Below are 18,147 nucleotides of genomic sequence, written 5' to 3'. Positions count from 1 at the left end.
TTCTTTACTGTTAATCAGGAAACTACTCTGCGTCCCAAATGGCCCCTTTTTATCTGTTTGAGTTGTGCACTATATTGGGAATAGGCCGTTTGACTCAACCCTGCTATCGGTGTTAAGTATAGATCAAGCTGAGTTGTATCTGGTGAAGTCAGTGGTAGCTATCTGGTCTATTAAAAAGCTTGTGAAGTTATAGGATGTCTTTCATCGGCCTGTTGACAAACCTATTGTATCTATTCCACCAGGTAGATGAGGACGATAGGCAATATTTGAGACACACAAAAAAATACACAATCTGTATCTGATTGAAACTGGCCTTTTTTCTTGAGATAAATCAATATTCGAAATGTAAATTACTTTTTCATTGCTAGGATCACACCATCCTACAGCTATTAATACAAAAATGTGTAGTTTGTTCATTATAATCCTGATCAATGTAAATGGGGCGGCAGGTAGCCTAGTGGTTAGTGTTGGACTAGTAACTGGAAGGTTGCAAGATCGAATCCCCGAGCTGACAAGGTAAAAATCTATTGATCTGCCCCTGAACAAGGCAGTTAACCTACTGTTCTTAGGTCTTCATTGAAAATAAGAATTTGTTCTTCACTGACTAGCCTAGTTAAATAAATGTGATTCAGGAATATTTTCATTAGGGAACAAAAGTTTGGAGTTTGTTAAATTCTTTGTCTGCTTGAACTGTGCTGTATCTTATCTGTCTGACCTATCAGTTTGACAGTGGATCGAGGGGTCTCAATGGTTTATTCCAAATGGCGCCATATTCCCTACATAGAGCACTACTCTTGACCAGTAAAAAGTAGTACACTAACAGGGAATCGGGTGCAATTTGGGATGTGCGCCATGTTTAATCACAGGGTATTGCTATTTAATCATGCCATACATGTCAACAACATGATCAGTGATGTGATGAATTCCAGTGTCCTGATGTTTAAGTGTTTCATCTAAAAAGTCTAGGGCATCTGAAATGTAATATCCCAAAGGATGGTCAGGCCTTGAACCGCTGAATGTGTTTAGTTGAAGATACAGAAAGTGTCATATAAAACAAAGTAACAAATATATATTTACTCTGCAAAAATGGAAATGAGGTTGTCAGACAACGACGATATGGTAATGTAGCATAATCGATCAGATGTTTTTATGGTCTCAAAATATTTTTGTTGGAACATTCTGAAAGTTCTGTGGCAGTTGTTCCACCATTGAAATGAATGAGGACAACAAGGTTTATACAGTAGTTTATGAAATAGCCTATGAATGGTAGCAAAAAGCTGTGTTGAAGCAATCTAAATAGAGTCAGACTGCACATGTCAACGTTGGCTTGGTGTTTGTAGCATAAACAGTTCAAGAGCTGTGGCGGATCCAACATCGAAGGTTGAATGACTGTAGGAATTTGTGGTGGTGGTGGTTTGGGGTCTGTTAGCGGGAGTACAAGGCTTTGTTAGGGTGTTTGAAGCTTTTGGAGGTAGAAATAAATGATATACTGTGATGCTTAGGTGGATACGGTGAAGACCGGTTCAGCAGCTCAGGTAGATTGTATGGACAAAAACAAATGTTTGTATTTGCATTACCAGTTTCACAGCTCCAGGCAAGAACACACTCTAGCCCAGGTATGGAAATCGCATTAGCCGGGTTCCTCAACTCCACGATGTACAAGTACAATGGAGTTGAGTGGCGATGACAGTGGGAGGACTGCACCTCCAACTGCATCGAGTTGCTGTCAATCGATACTTGTAAAAATGTCCATTCTTCAATGCCAAGGGAGCCATTATTTAGTTAACGGAGAAGGAGCAGCCTGTCATTGCACAGCAGATGTTTTGGTTTTGGCAGGGGACGCATAGTATGACATTTTTTATAAAAAACAATAGATTCCAAATCCAACTGACAACTCTATAAAAACCAGGACAAGTACAGGTAGACAGTAAGCGTTAAAGAATTGATATTTATTAAAGTATCAAGTGGTAGTGCATGCTTTAAGTCTTACCTCCCACCTGGACAAGAAGGGAAATATCTATCTGAGAATGCTATTCATAGATTACAGCTCAGTGTTCAACACCATAGTCCCCTCCAAGCTCATCACCAAGCTCGGGACCCTGGTACAGAACAACTCCCTCTGCAACTGGATCCTGGACTTCTTGATGAGCCGGCCCCAGGTGGTGAGAGTAGGCAACAACACCGCCGCCATGCTGACCCTCAACACATGGGCCCCTCAGGGGTCTGTGCTTAGTGTCCTCCTGTACTCCCTGTTCACCCACGACTATGTGGACACACACGACTCCAACATCATCGTCAAGTTTGCTGACCGACGGCAATGAGACAGCCTACAGGTCAGAGACTTGGCAGTGTGGTGCCAGGACCAAAACCTCTCCCTCAACGTCAGTATGACCAAGGAAACTGACACATTTGAGTGGACAGACACAGTCCAAATTTTACAGTACTTCTGTCAGAATGGAATATGGCACGGGCAGTTAGGGGGTTAACAGGGAATTGAGCTCAGTCAATCATTTATATATACACTAGATGATTTATAGGGGGCACTGTGTTGAAGCCACCGTGCCTCCATCTTGGCACTCCAATATTTTGGAAGGTATAGAAATGCATTTATTAATATCTACATTTGTTTTTGCCACATGTATTCTATTATAGACACCTTAATGCATACTTTTAAATTATATTATGTGAGCTAAACATAAAACAAATATATATATACAGTATACACAGTACCAGTCAAAAGTTTGGACACACCTACTAATTTAATGTTTTTTCTTAATTTTTAAGAATGCCAAGAGCGTGCAAGCTGTCATCAAGGCAAAGAGTGGCTACTTTGAAGAATCTCAAATATAAAATATATTTTGATTTGTTAAACACTTTTTGCGTTTCTACCTGATTTCTACCACAGGTTCAATGTCTTCACTATTATTCTACAATGAAAATCCCTTGAATAAACAGGTGTCCAAACCTTTGACTGGTACTGTACATATATATAAAAACATTTTCCATAAAGTATAATTTTTTGAGATGACTAATGTCACTTTTTCCACTACAACAAAAAAATACTTATATACATGTCATTCTGTCCTTGAAAAATGTAATTGAAGTACTATAAAATTCCAATCATTCCTATGGAGGACTGATCTACCGGGGAGTGCCAATATGGCCGACAGGAGGCTTCAAACCCTCTCAATCGCCAATACATAATTTAGTAATCAAGGGTTTATATACATCGTTAGACTCAGTCCGTACGCAGGTAAAGTTGCGACGCTTTTACTTCTCTGACACTGCAGTCGTCACTAGTTAGCACAGCCACAAAGTCGTAATTATAGCTAAACCCCGCCCATTTCTACAATTGATCTTCTTAAAATCTGATTTTAAACCTAACCGTGACCTTAACCACACTGCTAATCTTATGCCTAACCCTAAATTTAAATTAACAACAAAATTATTATTTTTTTTGGCCAATTTTGACTATGTAGCTGTGGCACTTGACTTTGTGTATGTATTATCTAGTGGAAACCTGACAGCGCTGGTAGTGGTCCAGTGGTAGTAGTCAACTCAACTCACACCTCTGATGTTGAAGTTTGAAGAGGAAGGCGTCGGACTAACTACTGGATTGAATTGTAGTTTTTGTTTTTTCGAAATAGTTTTTACTCTTGGTGGAACGTTGGATATCGAGCAGGTAAGGTCCGATACAGAATCCTCTTCCCTCATTTATCACACATTGGTAGACTAAAGATAAAACCTGATCAAAATAGGTAGCCTACTGTATTCCGTTTTTCTGGTGGATGCTTTTGATTTGTAAATTCATACACGTATTTTATAATTATACTGCTTTCAATGTCTTTTGAATTCAGCATTTGTTGATATGTTGTCTCATTTGAGCACTTCAGCCACACTTGTCACGATACTTGTTCTGTGCTGGGCAATACAGTACAGGGACGTAATTTATGCTGCATGCCTAACATTCTGTGTTAAAGGTTTACCGGCACCATTGTTTCTTTACAGGGGGGTTCAATCAAGGAAAAGGATTAAATCACCCTCTTCAATAATTGGTATTCAACACTAATTGAATAACATTTATGTGACACTTTACGTGTACAAAATGGAGGTGATGATGAAGCCATAATGATGATACCATGATCTGTTCCTGATCCTTGGTCCATCTAATTCCTTTAAACTTAAGATGGAATCAGCAATCGCTCCACCACCACCTCCTCCTCCACCACCTCCCCTTGCCCCACCACCACCTCCTCCTCCTCCACCACCTCCCCTTGCCCCCCCACCACCTCCCCCCTGCCCCCCTCCCCCAGGCCCCCCTCCTCCCCCTGGCATAGGCTTCGGGCCATCCACAGGCCGCCAGCTTAACGTCTCCAAGATGCGTAACTTCAACTGGGATGCGATCCCCAAACACGTGGTGGTGGGCAAACACAACATCTGGACGGAAGAGAAGACCCTGGGAGAGTATGAGCTGGACACTAGGAGGATTGAGGAGCTGTTCAGTCATAGCCAGCAGCAGGGACAGGGACAAAAGGCTCTGAACAGACAGAGTATCAGAGGCAAGCCAACCAACAGCCAGGGCACAGAAGTGGTGAGTTGACCTAACCTTCTGTACCAGGAGTCACTTCTGTAGCTTGATACTGGCAGCTGGAGAGAAGTGTGTCAGTTGTAGCTGAGTACAAGTCAAGAGGTACCACATCAGCTACTTTGCTCCTCGATCAGATACTGTATAAGTCTGTGAGGCGTACATATCCTATCTGGTCCCAGCCAAGGCCTCTCCAATGTCATGCATAATTCTGTCATTCTTCTCTTGCTCATGATTTCTCATCTGAGAGTTTGTATTGAGCATCTATACTTTCTGGGAAACAGCATATTGAATATGAATATTTGTTCTGTTTACGACCAAAGATGTTGGATATGTTGACATGTGCTCTTTAGACCCTGATTGATTTTCTCTGGGAGTGTCTGTTGTGGAGTTCGTGTGTACATCACAGTATCACAGGGTGATGTGTTGTTTTCCTACTGCCTTTCTGTTGTAACTGGCTCGGTCATGTAGTCATAGTGGCCAGGGTTAGGGTTAAGGTGGCTAGGTGGAGGTTGGGAAATACGTCAATTCCATCAGCCCATGGTTCCATGATGGTGCTTTTTTTGGTCTAGGACTGAGCAAAAGTAGTGCACTATAAAGGGAATAGGATGCCAATTGGGAAGCTACCACTCTCTTAGTGTGGCTTTAGCAAGATTCTTTGTGCACTTCACTTGGATCAAACTCAAGTACATCAGGAAGCAATAATGTATTAGCGAAAGTGTTCCAAACAAGCCAGTCAGCGTGAGTGAAGCTTGGATGCGATTCTACCCTGATGTCTTTTATATGATTCATTAACATGCTGTAACTGGAAGGCTGCCTTACCTTTCTGTCCACACACCTATCAAGCCTTTACCATCATTTGAATGCCAACTGATAGAGTGCTTGATTTGACTAAACTCTCAGAGTATATAGGTTGATTATAAATATTTGCACTCTGCAAGCAGCATGAGTTCATCAGCAGAGGTTATCTAATCTGGTTTAAACTAAAGGGTGGGCAGAGTCAATATAGCCTAACTAATCTTCATCAGTTTGCCCAGGGAGAGTAAATGAACCACTAATATGTGCTAATTGTTGCCATACAGTTGATACTTGTATGTATTGTAAACCACCATTCATTGCTACCTCTATAACAATGAACAGGGCTGTGGGTTCAATTAAGATACAGTACTTCCCTTCCTGTGAGCGATGGTTCTTGATTTTACGGAACTGTTGTGAATCATTGTCTGGTATACAATGCTATTGTCATATTAACAAACCTATTTTTAATCCTCTACTTTTGTCTCTTGTTGTTTGCTGGTGAAACCACCCTGCTGTCATATTTAGGCTACCTTGGCAGTTCAATAAAGGTCAAATGTGGAGCTATTGAAACTGGCCTTTAGTCTCTTACCTGTCCCTGTTTCTAACTCAGTATAGATGAGCATGACGTAGGAATGTCAGTATGTTGACAGCTGTTGCAATAGCTTATCATGGGCTCTCAAAAACAAGTCAATCAAACCAGTAAAACCTTTGCAATCTGTTGTTTGTTTGTGAATGAGGATGTATTTGGGATAAAGGAGAAGACTGTTTAAGCTAAATGCTGAGCTCCTGATAGGCTCAACGCCTGTTATTGACCTACTGATGTCTTCATGTGTGTGTGTCTGTGTGCGTATGTGTGTTCTGGTATGACCAACATTATTTATTGACTAACTGATGACTTCATGCATATGTGTCCCACCACCCCCAGGTCTCCATTCTGAACTCCAAGAGGAGCATGAATGTTGGGATCTTCCTGAAACAGTTCAAGAGGTATGTCAGAGAGAGGCAAATATAGAATGCATTCCAAATGGCACACTATTCCCTATATAGTGCTTTACTTTTGACCAGAGTCTGATCTAAAGTAGTGCACTATATAGGGAATAGGGTGCCATTTGGGACTCAGACATAAACTGGGAGTGTGCTGAAGGTGTGGAGGGTTTGTCAGAGCCACGTGTGTCAAGTTAAAGAAGACACCGTGGTTGCATCTCAAGTAGCACCCTATTCCCTATAGTGGACTACTTTTTACCCCCATAGGGCACTGCTCAAAAATAGTCCATTATATAGGGAATAGGGGGTAATTTGGGACAGCAAGGCCAAGTAGTCCTAAGGCTAGGCTGCTTGACATTCCCAGCTCTGTGTGTCTGAGGTACAGCAGCTTGTCCCAACAGGTCGGCTCTACATGATAACACTAATGCAGGAACAGTGCACCCAGGTCATTCCACAGATTAACTATTGAAAAATGGCATTAATGTGTTACTAAACTATTTTCTCTGTAGGCCCACAGTATGACTGTGTTATGTGTTACAATATTACTACATGCCATTGGCTACAGTACCTAATTTTCTGAAGATTGTACTGTTCTCACAGACAGAAAACTCAAAGTCATAAAAGCCTTATCATCTCAATGTTTTGTTATTACATTTATCTGTAATGTCCATTTCTGGATGCAGTTTTCTGTTTCCTGTATTTCTGTGTCAGCGTTTTTATTCTTGTGCTTCTGAGGAAAGAAAACATTGTTCCAGTTCAGCTGTAGGTGTATATGTATAGCAGGTAAGAGCTTGTCTGTGGTTAGTTAAAGTGGAAAAATGCACTAAGAGGGTGTTCAACCCATGGGGAAAGAAGGAGTCTTGCTTACCAGGCTTAATGAAACCTGGCACAGAGGAAATGAGCAACACATTTAGAGACCCAACCCTAGAGCATGAGTAATTCAGAAAAATAATCACTTTGTGTAGTTGGAGATTAATGAATCACAGCACTTCTCCTTGACTAGGCTCCTAGGAGAACCTAGTGGATGAATCAGTCGATGAAGTTTCCAAACCGGTGGCAATTTTAGCATGTAAATCTTGGTGGGGCAAAATATATATATATATAAAAATGATGCATGCCAGCAAAGCCACGATACAACACTAAACAATAGATTAATTGCACTATAACGGTGCCCACAAACTGTGGCGGACTGCAATAGCATCGAATAGTCCCCACGATATGAAACTGTTCAGGGGAGTCAGGAACCAATACACACAGTCAGTCAGGAAAGCAAAGGCTAGCTTTTTCAAGCAGAAATTTGCATCCTGTAGCTTTAACTCCAAAAAGTTTTGGGACACTGTAAAGTACATGGAGAACAAGAGCACCTCCTTCCAGCTGTCCACTGTACTGAGGCTAGGTAACACGGTCACCACTGATAAATCCATGATAATCGAAAATGTCAATAAGCATTTCTCAACGGCTGGCCATGCCTTCCTCCTGGCTACTCCAACCCCGGCCAACGGCTCCGCATGCTCTTCAACCGTTCGCTGCCCGCACCCACCCGACCGACTAACATCACCATCCTGGACGGTTCCGACCTAGAATATGTGGACAACTATAAATACCTAGGTGTCTGGCTAGACTGTAAACTCTCCTTCCAGACTTGCAGTTCGCAGTTGCAAATGATAACTTGTTCTCAACTAGCCTACCTGGTTAAATAAAGGTGAAATAAAAAATAAAAAGGGCCTACATAAAGCTGTCCCAACAGCAGAGTCCCAACAGCAGTCCCAACACCTTACCACTGCTACACCTGGCTATCGTGGAGCCTTGTCTGACAGCGAAACAGTTAATTCAGCCTATTAACTGCCTTTTTTAAAAACATATCTGATATGGCTGACTTGTTTAAACAAATGTAATTTCTACTGACAATTGAGATGTACAAACTATGGCACAAGTGAACGACGAGCGGATCAGAGGCAATCCGTAAATTTCGATTAAGACATTAATGATCAAGCTAGGACGGACGTTATCAATATAGCTATTTGTTCAGCACTTTTGAACTGTACAGCAACATAATTCAGAACATGGGCCGTTCTTACAGTATTCTACCTGTACCCTAAGTCAGAACTGTAGGATAAATAAAGGGGGCATATAAGAAGACAATGAAAGCTCTTACAATATTCAATGATTGCATTTCTCTAAAACAGGCTATAGGCTACATGTGCACCACGAAGTCAGAACAGTAGGCAAAATTAAGAGGGGAAAAGGGACCAAAGTATTAGTATCAGGCACACGGGCTACTAACAGCTTACTACACAACATACACTTAGTAACGTTATTACTTTCTTAGCTACAGTATATATATCTCCCTGGCATATTACATAATGTATGCAGCAGCATACAATACATTTTTAGACTCACCTTGTTGTACTGTGCTCACTTCCTTCCAAACCACTCATTGTTGAATTTGCGATTTACAACTTGTTGTGTATTGTTTATGTCCAATGGCCAAGGAGCACCGATACGTTTTATCTATAATTTCTCTTCATACGACAAGGATTGAAAACGATTTGCCAGTAGATTGTCAACTTCATTCATGATGATGACTGCTAGCTAAGATTTTGAAAGTATGATGTTGACATGATCTGTCCGATCTAAGCTACTGTACATATAACGAGATTTGACATCATATTATCTGTGGCCAATGACCTTGAGCCTTCTTGGATGGGCACTTCTAATGTAACTCTATGTCAGTAGCCAAAGGGCTAGAATTTTCAAGGTCTCCCCTTACACTTCACGGTGACGTAGTGTCCCCATGAGTGACAGAACACTGAGCCAATCACGGCGTAACTCTCCATATTTTCTGCTGGCTTGCCCCACCACCACAGAAAGCACTGAGCTAGGCTGAAACACCTGCAATTTGGAGCTGCCTCACTCAAGAAAACAAAAAATAGACCATGTTTGTATGCGACTTCATTAACTCAATTATATACAGTGCCTTGCGAAAGTATTCGGCCCCCTTGAACTTTGCGACCTTTTGCCACATTTCAGGCTTCAAACATAAAGATATAAAACTGTATTTTTTTGTGAAGAATCAACAACAAGTGGGACACAATCATGAAGTGGAACGACATTTATTGGATATTTCAAACTTTTTTAACAAATCAAAAACTGAAAAATTGGGCGTGCAAAATTATTCAGCCCCCTTAAGTTAATACTTTGTAACGCCACCTTTTGCTGCGATTACAGCTGTAAGTCGCTTGGGGTATGTCTCTATCAGTTTTGCACATCGAGAGACTGAAATTTTTTCCCATTCCTCCTTGCAAAACAGCTCGAGCTCAGTGAGGTTGGATGGAGAGCATTTGTGAACAGCAGTTTTCAGTTCTTTCCACAGATTCTCGATTGGATTCAGGTCTGGACTTTGACTTGGCTATTCTAACACCTGGATATGTTTATTTTTGAACCATTCCATTGTAGATTTTGCTTTATGTTTTGGATCATTGTCTTGTTGGAAGACAAATCTCTGTCCCAGTCTCACGTCTTTTGCAGACTCCATCAGGTTTTCTTCCAGAATGGTCCTGTATTTGGCTCCATCCATCTTCCCATCAATTTTAACCATCTTCCCTGTCCCTGCTGAAGAAAAGCAGGCCCAAACCATGATGCTGCCACCACCATGTTTGACAGTGGGGATGGTGTGTTCAGCTGTGTTGCTTTTACGCCAAACATAACATTTTGCATTGTTGCCAAAAAGTTCAATTTTGGTTTCATCTGACCAGAGCACCTTCTTCCACATGTTTGGTGTGTCTCCCAGGTGGCTTGTGGCAAACTTTAAACAACACTTTTTATGGATATCTTTAAGAAATGGCTTTCTTCTTGCCACTCTTCCATAAAGGCCAGATTTGTGCAATATATACGACTGATTGTTGTCCTATGGACAGAGTCTCCCACCTCAGCTGTAGATCTCTGCAGTTCATCCAGAGTGATCATGGGCCTCTTGGCTGCATCTCTGATCAGTCTTTTCCTTGTATGAGCTGAAAGTTTAGAGGGACGGCCAGGTCTTGGTAGATTTGCAGTGGTCTGATACTCCTTCCATTTCAATATTATCGCTTGCACAGTGCTCCTTGGGATGTTTAAAGCTTGGGAAATCTTGTTGTATCCAAATCCGGCTTTAAACTTCTTCACAACAGTATCTCGGACCTGCCTGGTGTGTTCCTTGTTCTTCATGATGCTCTCTGCGCTTTTAACGGGCCTCTGAGACTATCACAGTGCAGGTGCATTTATACGGAGACTTGATTACACACAGGTGGATTGTATTTATCATCATTAGTCATTTAGGTCAACATTGGATCATTCAGAGATCCTCACTGAACTTCTGGAGAGAGTTTGCTGCACTGAAAGTAAAGGGGCTGAATAATTTTGCACGCCCAATTTTTCAGTTTTTGATTTGTTGAAAAAGTTTGAAATATCCAATAAATGTCGTTCCACTTCATGATTGTGTCCCACTTGTTGTTGATTCTTCACAAAAAAATACAGTTTTATATCTTTATGTTTGAAGCCTGAAATGTGGCAAAAGGTCGCAAAGTTCAAGGGGGCCGAATACTTTCGCAAGGCACTGTATATATATATTTTTTAACGTTGTTTGCAAACTGATATGTGACACATATTAATGCCAAAATAACATGCAAAACAGGCAAGCCCCCCTCCCCTCAAATGGGTTTTTATTTTTTACAAAACATGTTGGGCTCAAAAAAGGTGGGTCTCTGCCCCACCTGCCCTGAATGACGGGTCGCCCCTGTTCCAAAGTTATGTTGGTTATAATACAGTAACTGATCAGTGTCTGTGTCTCTCCCCAGGCCAGTAGGGGACATGATCAAGGACATCAGTTCAGGAAACGGACTGAAATTTGGGACAGGTAAACTGAAGGAGCTGTGTAAGCTGCTGCCAGAGAAAGAAGAGGTACAGTACTTCACACAGCCTTTCCCAGTAGGAAAGCATAGATCAGCCCGCTGTCGCTTTGGCACCCTTGTCCCACATAGGGCAAACTCCAGTTCGACCACCATTGTGGGAGCTGAGGTTTGCCGCCAGCTTGCCGCCATTGTTGATGCTAACTACCACAGTGAACTGATCATATTTAGCTTGAGAGACAGTTATAACAGTGTTCTCCCAAGTTACAACCCTTACCGTAAGTGTCTTACTAAGATGCATACGTGTTGTGTGTGTGCAGGTGAAGCAGCTAGTTGGGTTTAAAGGGGACCAGTCAGCTCTTCCTGAAGCAGACCTGTTTATGATGCTACTTATCAAGGTTCCCAGGTGAGTGAGTGAGTGAGTGAGTGAGTGAGTGAGTGAGTGAGTGAGTGTTGAACCGTCTACAAACATCTAATTCACCGTTTTGTACAGTTTTGTGTTTTCTATGTCTTGAATGCCTGTTGTGTTACAGAATATGAATCATTATTCGTACCCTTTCTTTTAGTTATGAGGAGCGCCTCAACAGTTTAGTTCTCAAAGAAGAGTTTTTTCCACTCATGGATGAAATGAAACAATCCATCGCCACCATGATCACAGCTGGAAAAGGTAGAGTTTGTGTCTGCATGTGATCTGGATCTTAATAAGGCCAGTGTGTATCTGTACTAAGCTCAACTGTCTCGTCTGTCTCGTCTGTCTCGTCTGTCTGTCTGTCTGTCTGTCTGTCTGTCTGTCTGTCTGTCTGTCTGTCTGTCCCTCCAGAGCTGTTAGAGAGTGACGATCTACACTCTGTGATCCGCCTGGTTCTGAAGACTGGAAACTACATGAACGCTGTGAGTGGAAAACAATGATATCATCGATTATATAATATACTGTATACCTTTATATATGTTATAAACTCATTCTACAAGCTTTGAGTAATCCTCAGGTTAATTTGTCAGCCTTACTGACTGTCTCTCACTTGTCCTCTGTGTGTCCACAGGGCGGCTATGCTGGCAGTGCCATTGGCTTCAGGATGGCATCGCTACTGAAACTAGTGGACACAAGGGCCAACAAACCAGGCATGAACCTCATGCACTATGTAGTCATGGTAAGGAGAACCCTTATTTATCTTACTTACTTATCCTTTATCTAGAATCTTGTTTGTCTCTGATGCAACAGTTGTTCATGTTTATGTCGATTGTAGCAAGCTCAGAAGGTTGATGTGGCCCTGCTGAAATTCCCGGACAAACTCACACACATCGCTGATGCAGCAAGGTACAGATACAGAGTGTCTTACACGCTTCAACAATATCTTTAATATTGCTGTTTGCCCCACAGTAAGGCATTCTATTGTAATGATTGTGCTTTTCTGTTTGTCTGTATTGAATGATTGATATTTGTGTTCTGCCCCCCCTGTAGAATCCATAAGGAGGACATAGAGAGTGAGTTTCAGAGAGAATTGAAGAAAGTAAAGGAGGCGAAGGAGGAGGCGCAGAAACAGGAGGAGCTACGGGCTCAGATGGAGAACTTTCTCAAGGTGAGGTAGCCTGCCTGTGTATTCTCCATGCCTTTCAGATCTTGTATCGCTACTTTCCCCAATACTGTATACCTATGTAATGTTTCCAGGGCCACAAGTTTTACTTGACCACATAACCTGACCAGGAAAAACTCTGGGCCCTTGTCATAGCCTTAATAACCTCTGGTGGTGAATCTACAACTCTAGGACCAGTGATGAGGTTATTGATGTTTGTGGTCCCCTGTAGGTTCAGAAATGTACACTGCGACCCTAATGGCACCCTTTTCCCTTTGTATAGTGCACTACTTTTGACCAGGACCCATAGGGGTCTATTCAACACTACTGCACTACAGTGGGGCAAAAAAGTATTTAGTCAGCCAACAATTGTGCAAGTTCTCCTACTTAAAAAGATGAGAGAGGCCTGTAATTTCCATCATAGTTACACAATGAGAAAAAAAAACCTGAAAATCACATTGTAGGATTTTTTATGAATTTATTTGCAAATTATGGTGCAAAATAAGTATTTGGTCACCTACAAACAAGCAAGATTTCTGGCTCTCACAGACCTGTAACTTCTTCTTTAAGAGGCTCCTCTGTCCTCCACTCGTTACCTGTATTAATGGCACCTGTTGGAACTTGTTATCAGTATAAAAGACACCTGTCCACAACCTCAAACAGTCACACTCCAAACTCCACTATGGCCAAGTCCAAAGAGCTGTCAAAGGACACCAGAAACAAAATTGTAGACCTGCACCAGGCTGGGAAGACTGAATCTGCAATAGGTAAGCAGCTTGGTTTGAAGAAATCAACTGTGGGAGCAATTATTAGGAAATAGAAGACATACAAGACCACTGATAATCTCCCTCGATCTGGGGCTCCACGCAAGATCTCACCCCGTGGGGTCAAAATGATCACAAGAACGGCGAGCAAAAAATCCCAGAACCACACGGGGGGACCTAGTGAATGACCTGCAGAGAGCTGGGACCAAAGTAACAAAGCCTACCATCAGTAACACACTACGCCGCCAGGGACTCAAATCCTGCAGTGCCAGACGTGTCCCCCTGCTTAAGCCAGTACATGTCCAGGCCCGTCTGAAGTTTGCTAGAGAGCATTTGGATGATCCAGAAGAAGATTGGGAGAATGTCATATGGTCAGATGAAACCCAAATAGAACTTTTTGGTAAAAACTCAACTTGTCGTGTTTGGAGGACAAAGAATGCTGAGTTGCATCCAAAGAACACTACACCTACTGTGAAGCATGGGGGTGGAAACATCATGCTTTGGGGCTGTTTTTCTGCAAAGGGACCAGGACGACTGATCCATGTAAAGGAAAGAATGAATGGGGCCATGTATCGTGAGATTTTGAGTGAAAACCTCCCATCAGCAAGGGCATTGAAGATGAAACGTGGCTGGGTCTTTCAGCATGACAATGATCCCAAACACACCGCCCGGGCAACGAAGGAGTGGCTTCGTAAGAAGCATTTCAAGGTCCTGGAGTGGCCTAGCCAGTCTACAGATCTCAACCCCATAGAAAATCTTTGGAGTGAGTTGAAAGTCCGTGTTGCCCAGCAACAGCCCCAAAACATCACTGCTCTAGAGGAGATCTGCATGGAGGAATGGGCCAAAATACCAGCAACAGTGTGTGAAAACCTTGTGAAGACTTACAGAAAACGTTTGACCTCTGTCATTGCCAACAAAGGGTATATAACAAGTATTGAGATAAACTTTTGTTATTGACCAAATACTTATTTTCCACCATAATTTGCAAATAAATTCATTAAAAATCCTACAATGTGATTTTCTGGATTTTTTTTCTCATTTTGTCTGTCATAGTTGAAGTGTACCTATGATGGAAATTACAGGCCTCTCTCATCTTTTTAAGTGGGAGAACCTGCACAATTGGTGGCTGACTAAATACTTTTTTGCCCCCCTGTATATGGGGAACAGGGTGCCATTTGGGACACAGCCTTTGTTATTTCTGTTCTGTGTGTGGTCCCTTGTAGGAAGCAGAGTGTCGTCTGGCTGAGACTGAGCTCTCTCTGCAGTCGCTGGGTTCAGTCAGTGACTCAGTGGCTGAGTACTTCTGTGAAGACCCCAGCAAGTTCAGACTGAATGAATGCTGCTCCATCTTCAACTCTTTCTGTGAGAAATTCCTGAAGGCCATCCAGGTAAAAAATAGTGTATATACTCCTTTTGCATACTATTATTTTATGCTCTCTGATTTACTGACTGCCATCTTGGCCTCCTTGGGAACACAGATCTCACTCTTTTCTGTGTGAGGACTTTTGTCTGGATTTTGTCTTCAATGACTATCTCTGTAGTTTCTCTTTTCTCTTTAACCTTCCCTGATTTCTTGGTAGATTCCAGTGTTCATTGCCTCTGGCTCCCTAACATGTGTTATTGTATCTGTGTGTAGGAGAACCGTGATCGTGAGGTGGCGGAGGTGAAGAGGAGAACCAGAGACAGACTGCTGAGTGATGCTAATGCTGCTAAACGCCGTTCCACCGCCACCTGCTCCATACGGGACAAGGCCGTGGAGGGTGTGGCCCTGGAGTCCGTACTACGGAAGTTGGTCATACTTTCTTTTGAAATATAATCTGTTATTTTCTGGTTTTCTTTTTGTAATGTGTTTTTCTTTTTTCTGTAAAAGTGTGTTGTGATATTCATATGAACTTTGAATAAAGTTTGATTTGATTTAGGGTCCTGACCAGTCGTGTGTCCCAAAGGAGAAAAGGCTCGGGGATGCCCTCCCCCACCATTAGCAGACTGTCAGAGGTTCCCATTCAAGCAAACCTTCCCTCGGCAGAATGGGGAAATCGAGGTTGTGTCAAGGCCACGGAGGTGTGTAAGGAGAATGAGTGGAACTCAGCCAGAGATCTGGCTGGGACCTCTCAGAGTGACCAGAAGGACCAGTCCCACAGCAAAAGGAACCGGAAGGAGAATGTGGTTCCACATCCAGAGGAGACACAGCAGAACCCTAAGAAACCACATGGTTCTACACAGCCAACCAGGAGAACCGGTAGCAGCAGCTCCTTCTCCTGCATCTCCACAGGTAGACCCATCTCAGTGACGATGAAGGACAAGGAGGAAAAGGAGGAGGAGGAGGGAAATGAGGAAGAAGCCCAGAAGTTGCGTGAAGTGTCCAGGAAGGTTCTGAGGTATCAGAGCAGCCGTGGTAGTCTTTCGTCTGGGGAGTACGGCCTGGAGCAGCAGAAGTCTCCTAATGCCACCAATAATACTAACACCTCCACAAGATCACCCAACGCTACGACCACTAATGCTACATCCTCCACCATCTCCACCATCACCTCCACCTCCCCTCACCAGAGGACCTTCCAAGAGGACAGACAGCGTCTGCTGGGAGATGCATGTAGAGGCAGCGAGAGCCTGGCTAGATACCTCCTCAACCCTCACCTCTCCCCCAAGGAAATACTCAACCGCAGACACACCTTCACCCTCACCCCTAAAGCCCCTCCTACTGAGGAAGAGGAAGAGGATGATCTGTTTACTTTTCCTGCTACACCATCTCCTACTCTGGGGGTCACAGGGAGGATGAAGTCAGTAGACGCTGATCTGAAGTCCCTGAAACACAGAGCCTCTGGAGGACCTAACCTCACCAACCTCCCTGGCCACTCTGAGAAGCCTTGTGTCCGAGACCTGGTGTCTAAGAGCTCCATGTCAAAACACAAAGACTTGACAACAAGTCTCAACATCCCCAGGGACTCTGAAAACAGAGGCTTGGAGGTAGTCACCATCCCTCACCACTCTGAGACATCTGGTGCCCAGCAGGAGAAGGTGTCCAACAGCTTGTCAGCAGCAGAGAGACCTACACACGTAGAGCTAGGAGAGCTGAACCAAGACAAGAGCTCCTCTATAGTCAAGACAAAACCTCCCTCCTTACACCTAGAACTGAACCAGAACCAGGATGAGGAGATAAAGGAGTTTTCTCCCGCTCCTCTCCATATACTCGTCTCCCAGAAACCCAAACAGGCTGACCCTCCTCAGAGCCCCAAACACAATATGGCTAACCCTTCTAAGAGCCCAAAGCCCAAACTTTCAGAGGGCAACGGATTCATGTCTTTCTTTAAACGCCTGGGAGAGAGGAGCAAGCCAATGTGAGGAATCTGGTGTTCAAGACCTGATGTTCAAGACCTGATGTTCAAGACCTGGTGTTCAAGACCTGGTGTTCAAGACCTGGTGTACAAGAGTGTGAGCATAGAGACCTACACACACTTTGTCCAGGACACTTTGTCCAGGACAAAGGAGTCTGTCCTGGACAAGCCCTGAGCCCGAAGCCCAAACCAGACGGCTATGGATTGATGTCCTTCTTTGAACGCCTGGGGAAGAAGAGCAAGCCTTGCTAACAACAAGGATATAGACTCTAGACGTGCTCTAGACTCCTGATTAATCTATTAATTCAGATTCAGACTACTAAGGCAGATGTTTCATTGTTCTATGGACCTGGCCCTATGGACTATTAAATATATTTATATCCATCCAGCCATTAATTTTATAAAGGTTTAATTCAAAGAGATTGTTGAAGTGGATTTGAAGTGGAAAATGTATGATATGTTGGCACTGGGAGAATTTGTCCAAAAGTGCAGTGTGAACTTTATTCCACTAGGTGGCAGAGTGAGATAACAACGCCACATGTAGTGTGTCTGTAGGCCAGTGGTTCGCAACCAGGGGTACTAGGACTCCTAGGGGTACTTGGCCTATCGACAAAGGATACTTGAGAAGACTAATACGACCATAGGCCTACTGGTAAAATACACAAGAGGGGGAACTTCAGGGGTACTCCAGGCAGAGTTAAATTCAGTTGGTGGTACAGTAACCAAAAACAGTTGGGAACCACCGCTGTAGGCCACCAACAAATGACTGTTTATTTATTCTACCACCACATATTCCCACAAAGAGGAGCATGACACTTACCCTAATTTGTTACAAATGTCTTTAATAATAGTGATATTCTTACATCAGTATTCTTCTCACTGAATATGCACAGCAAAATAAAACCACTGTTGAGTAGGAGGAGCCAATGTGATCTTTGTCTTGGAAAATACTGGAACTATCTTTGCCATTTACAGTAGTATTAAATTATATTGCCGGAGGATATATTTACAGAGCTGTAGAAATGACATTCAATTCATTTCGAGCGACGAGGGCCTGTAAAGAGAAGTAAACAGTATTAAGATAAAAAATCATTTCATGGACAGACTGTTAAAGAATAAAAGTGTTTTGTATTACATTTATCACGTCATTTCTTATTTTTATAAGTGTTCCTCTTCTCTTGCTGTTTTGAAAAGAACACAACCGTGGTGAATATTTCTCGTATGCTCTTA

At 42.8% G+C, this 18,147-nt stretch overlaps 1 protein-coding gene across 2 annotated transcripts; it reads left to right on the top strand.

Annotated features, from left to right (window-relative positions):
- Positions 1-3,297: 3,297 nt before the first annotated feature.
- Positions 3,298-18,053, top strand: LOC110503834 (inverted formin-2). 2 transcript variants are annotated; one of them, XM_036961960.1, is made up of 14 exons: positions 3,298-3,682; positions 4,009-4,055; positions 4,187-4,591; positions 6,309-6,370; positions 11,200-11,302; positions 11,571-11,656; positions 11,817-11,917; positions 12,071-12,141; positions 12,291-12,398; positions 12,495-12,565; positions 12,710-12,827; positions 14,809-14,973; positions 15,222-15,373; positions 15,505-18,053. In XM_036961960.1, the coding sequence occupies exons 3-14, from the start codon at positions 4,187-4,189 to the stop codon at positions 16,922-16,924; spliced, it is 2,862 nt and encodes a 953-aa protein (XP_036817855.1). In that variant the 5' UTR covers positions 3,298-3,682; positions 4,009-4,055; the 3' UTR covers positions 16,925-18,053. The 2 variants fall into 2 exon arrangements, with proteins under 2 accessions (XP_036817855.1, XP_021438061.2); XM_021582386.2 differs by having other exon boundaries at positions 4,009-4,591.
- Positions 18,054-18,147: the final 94 nt, after the last annotated feature.

The sequence above is a fragment of the Oncorhynchus mykiss genome, chromosome 24 (assembly GCF_013265735.2).
Source record: "Oncorhynchus mykiss isolate Arlee chromosome 24, USDA_OmykA_1.1, whole genome shotgun sequence".
Classification (NCBI taxonomy): Eukaryota; Metazoa; Chordata; class Actinopteri; order Salmoniformes; family Salmonidae; genus Oncorhynchus; species Oncorhynchus mykiss.
Note: the sequence above shows the minus strand (reverse complement) of the source record. Positions and strands in the feature narration are given on the sequence as shown.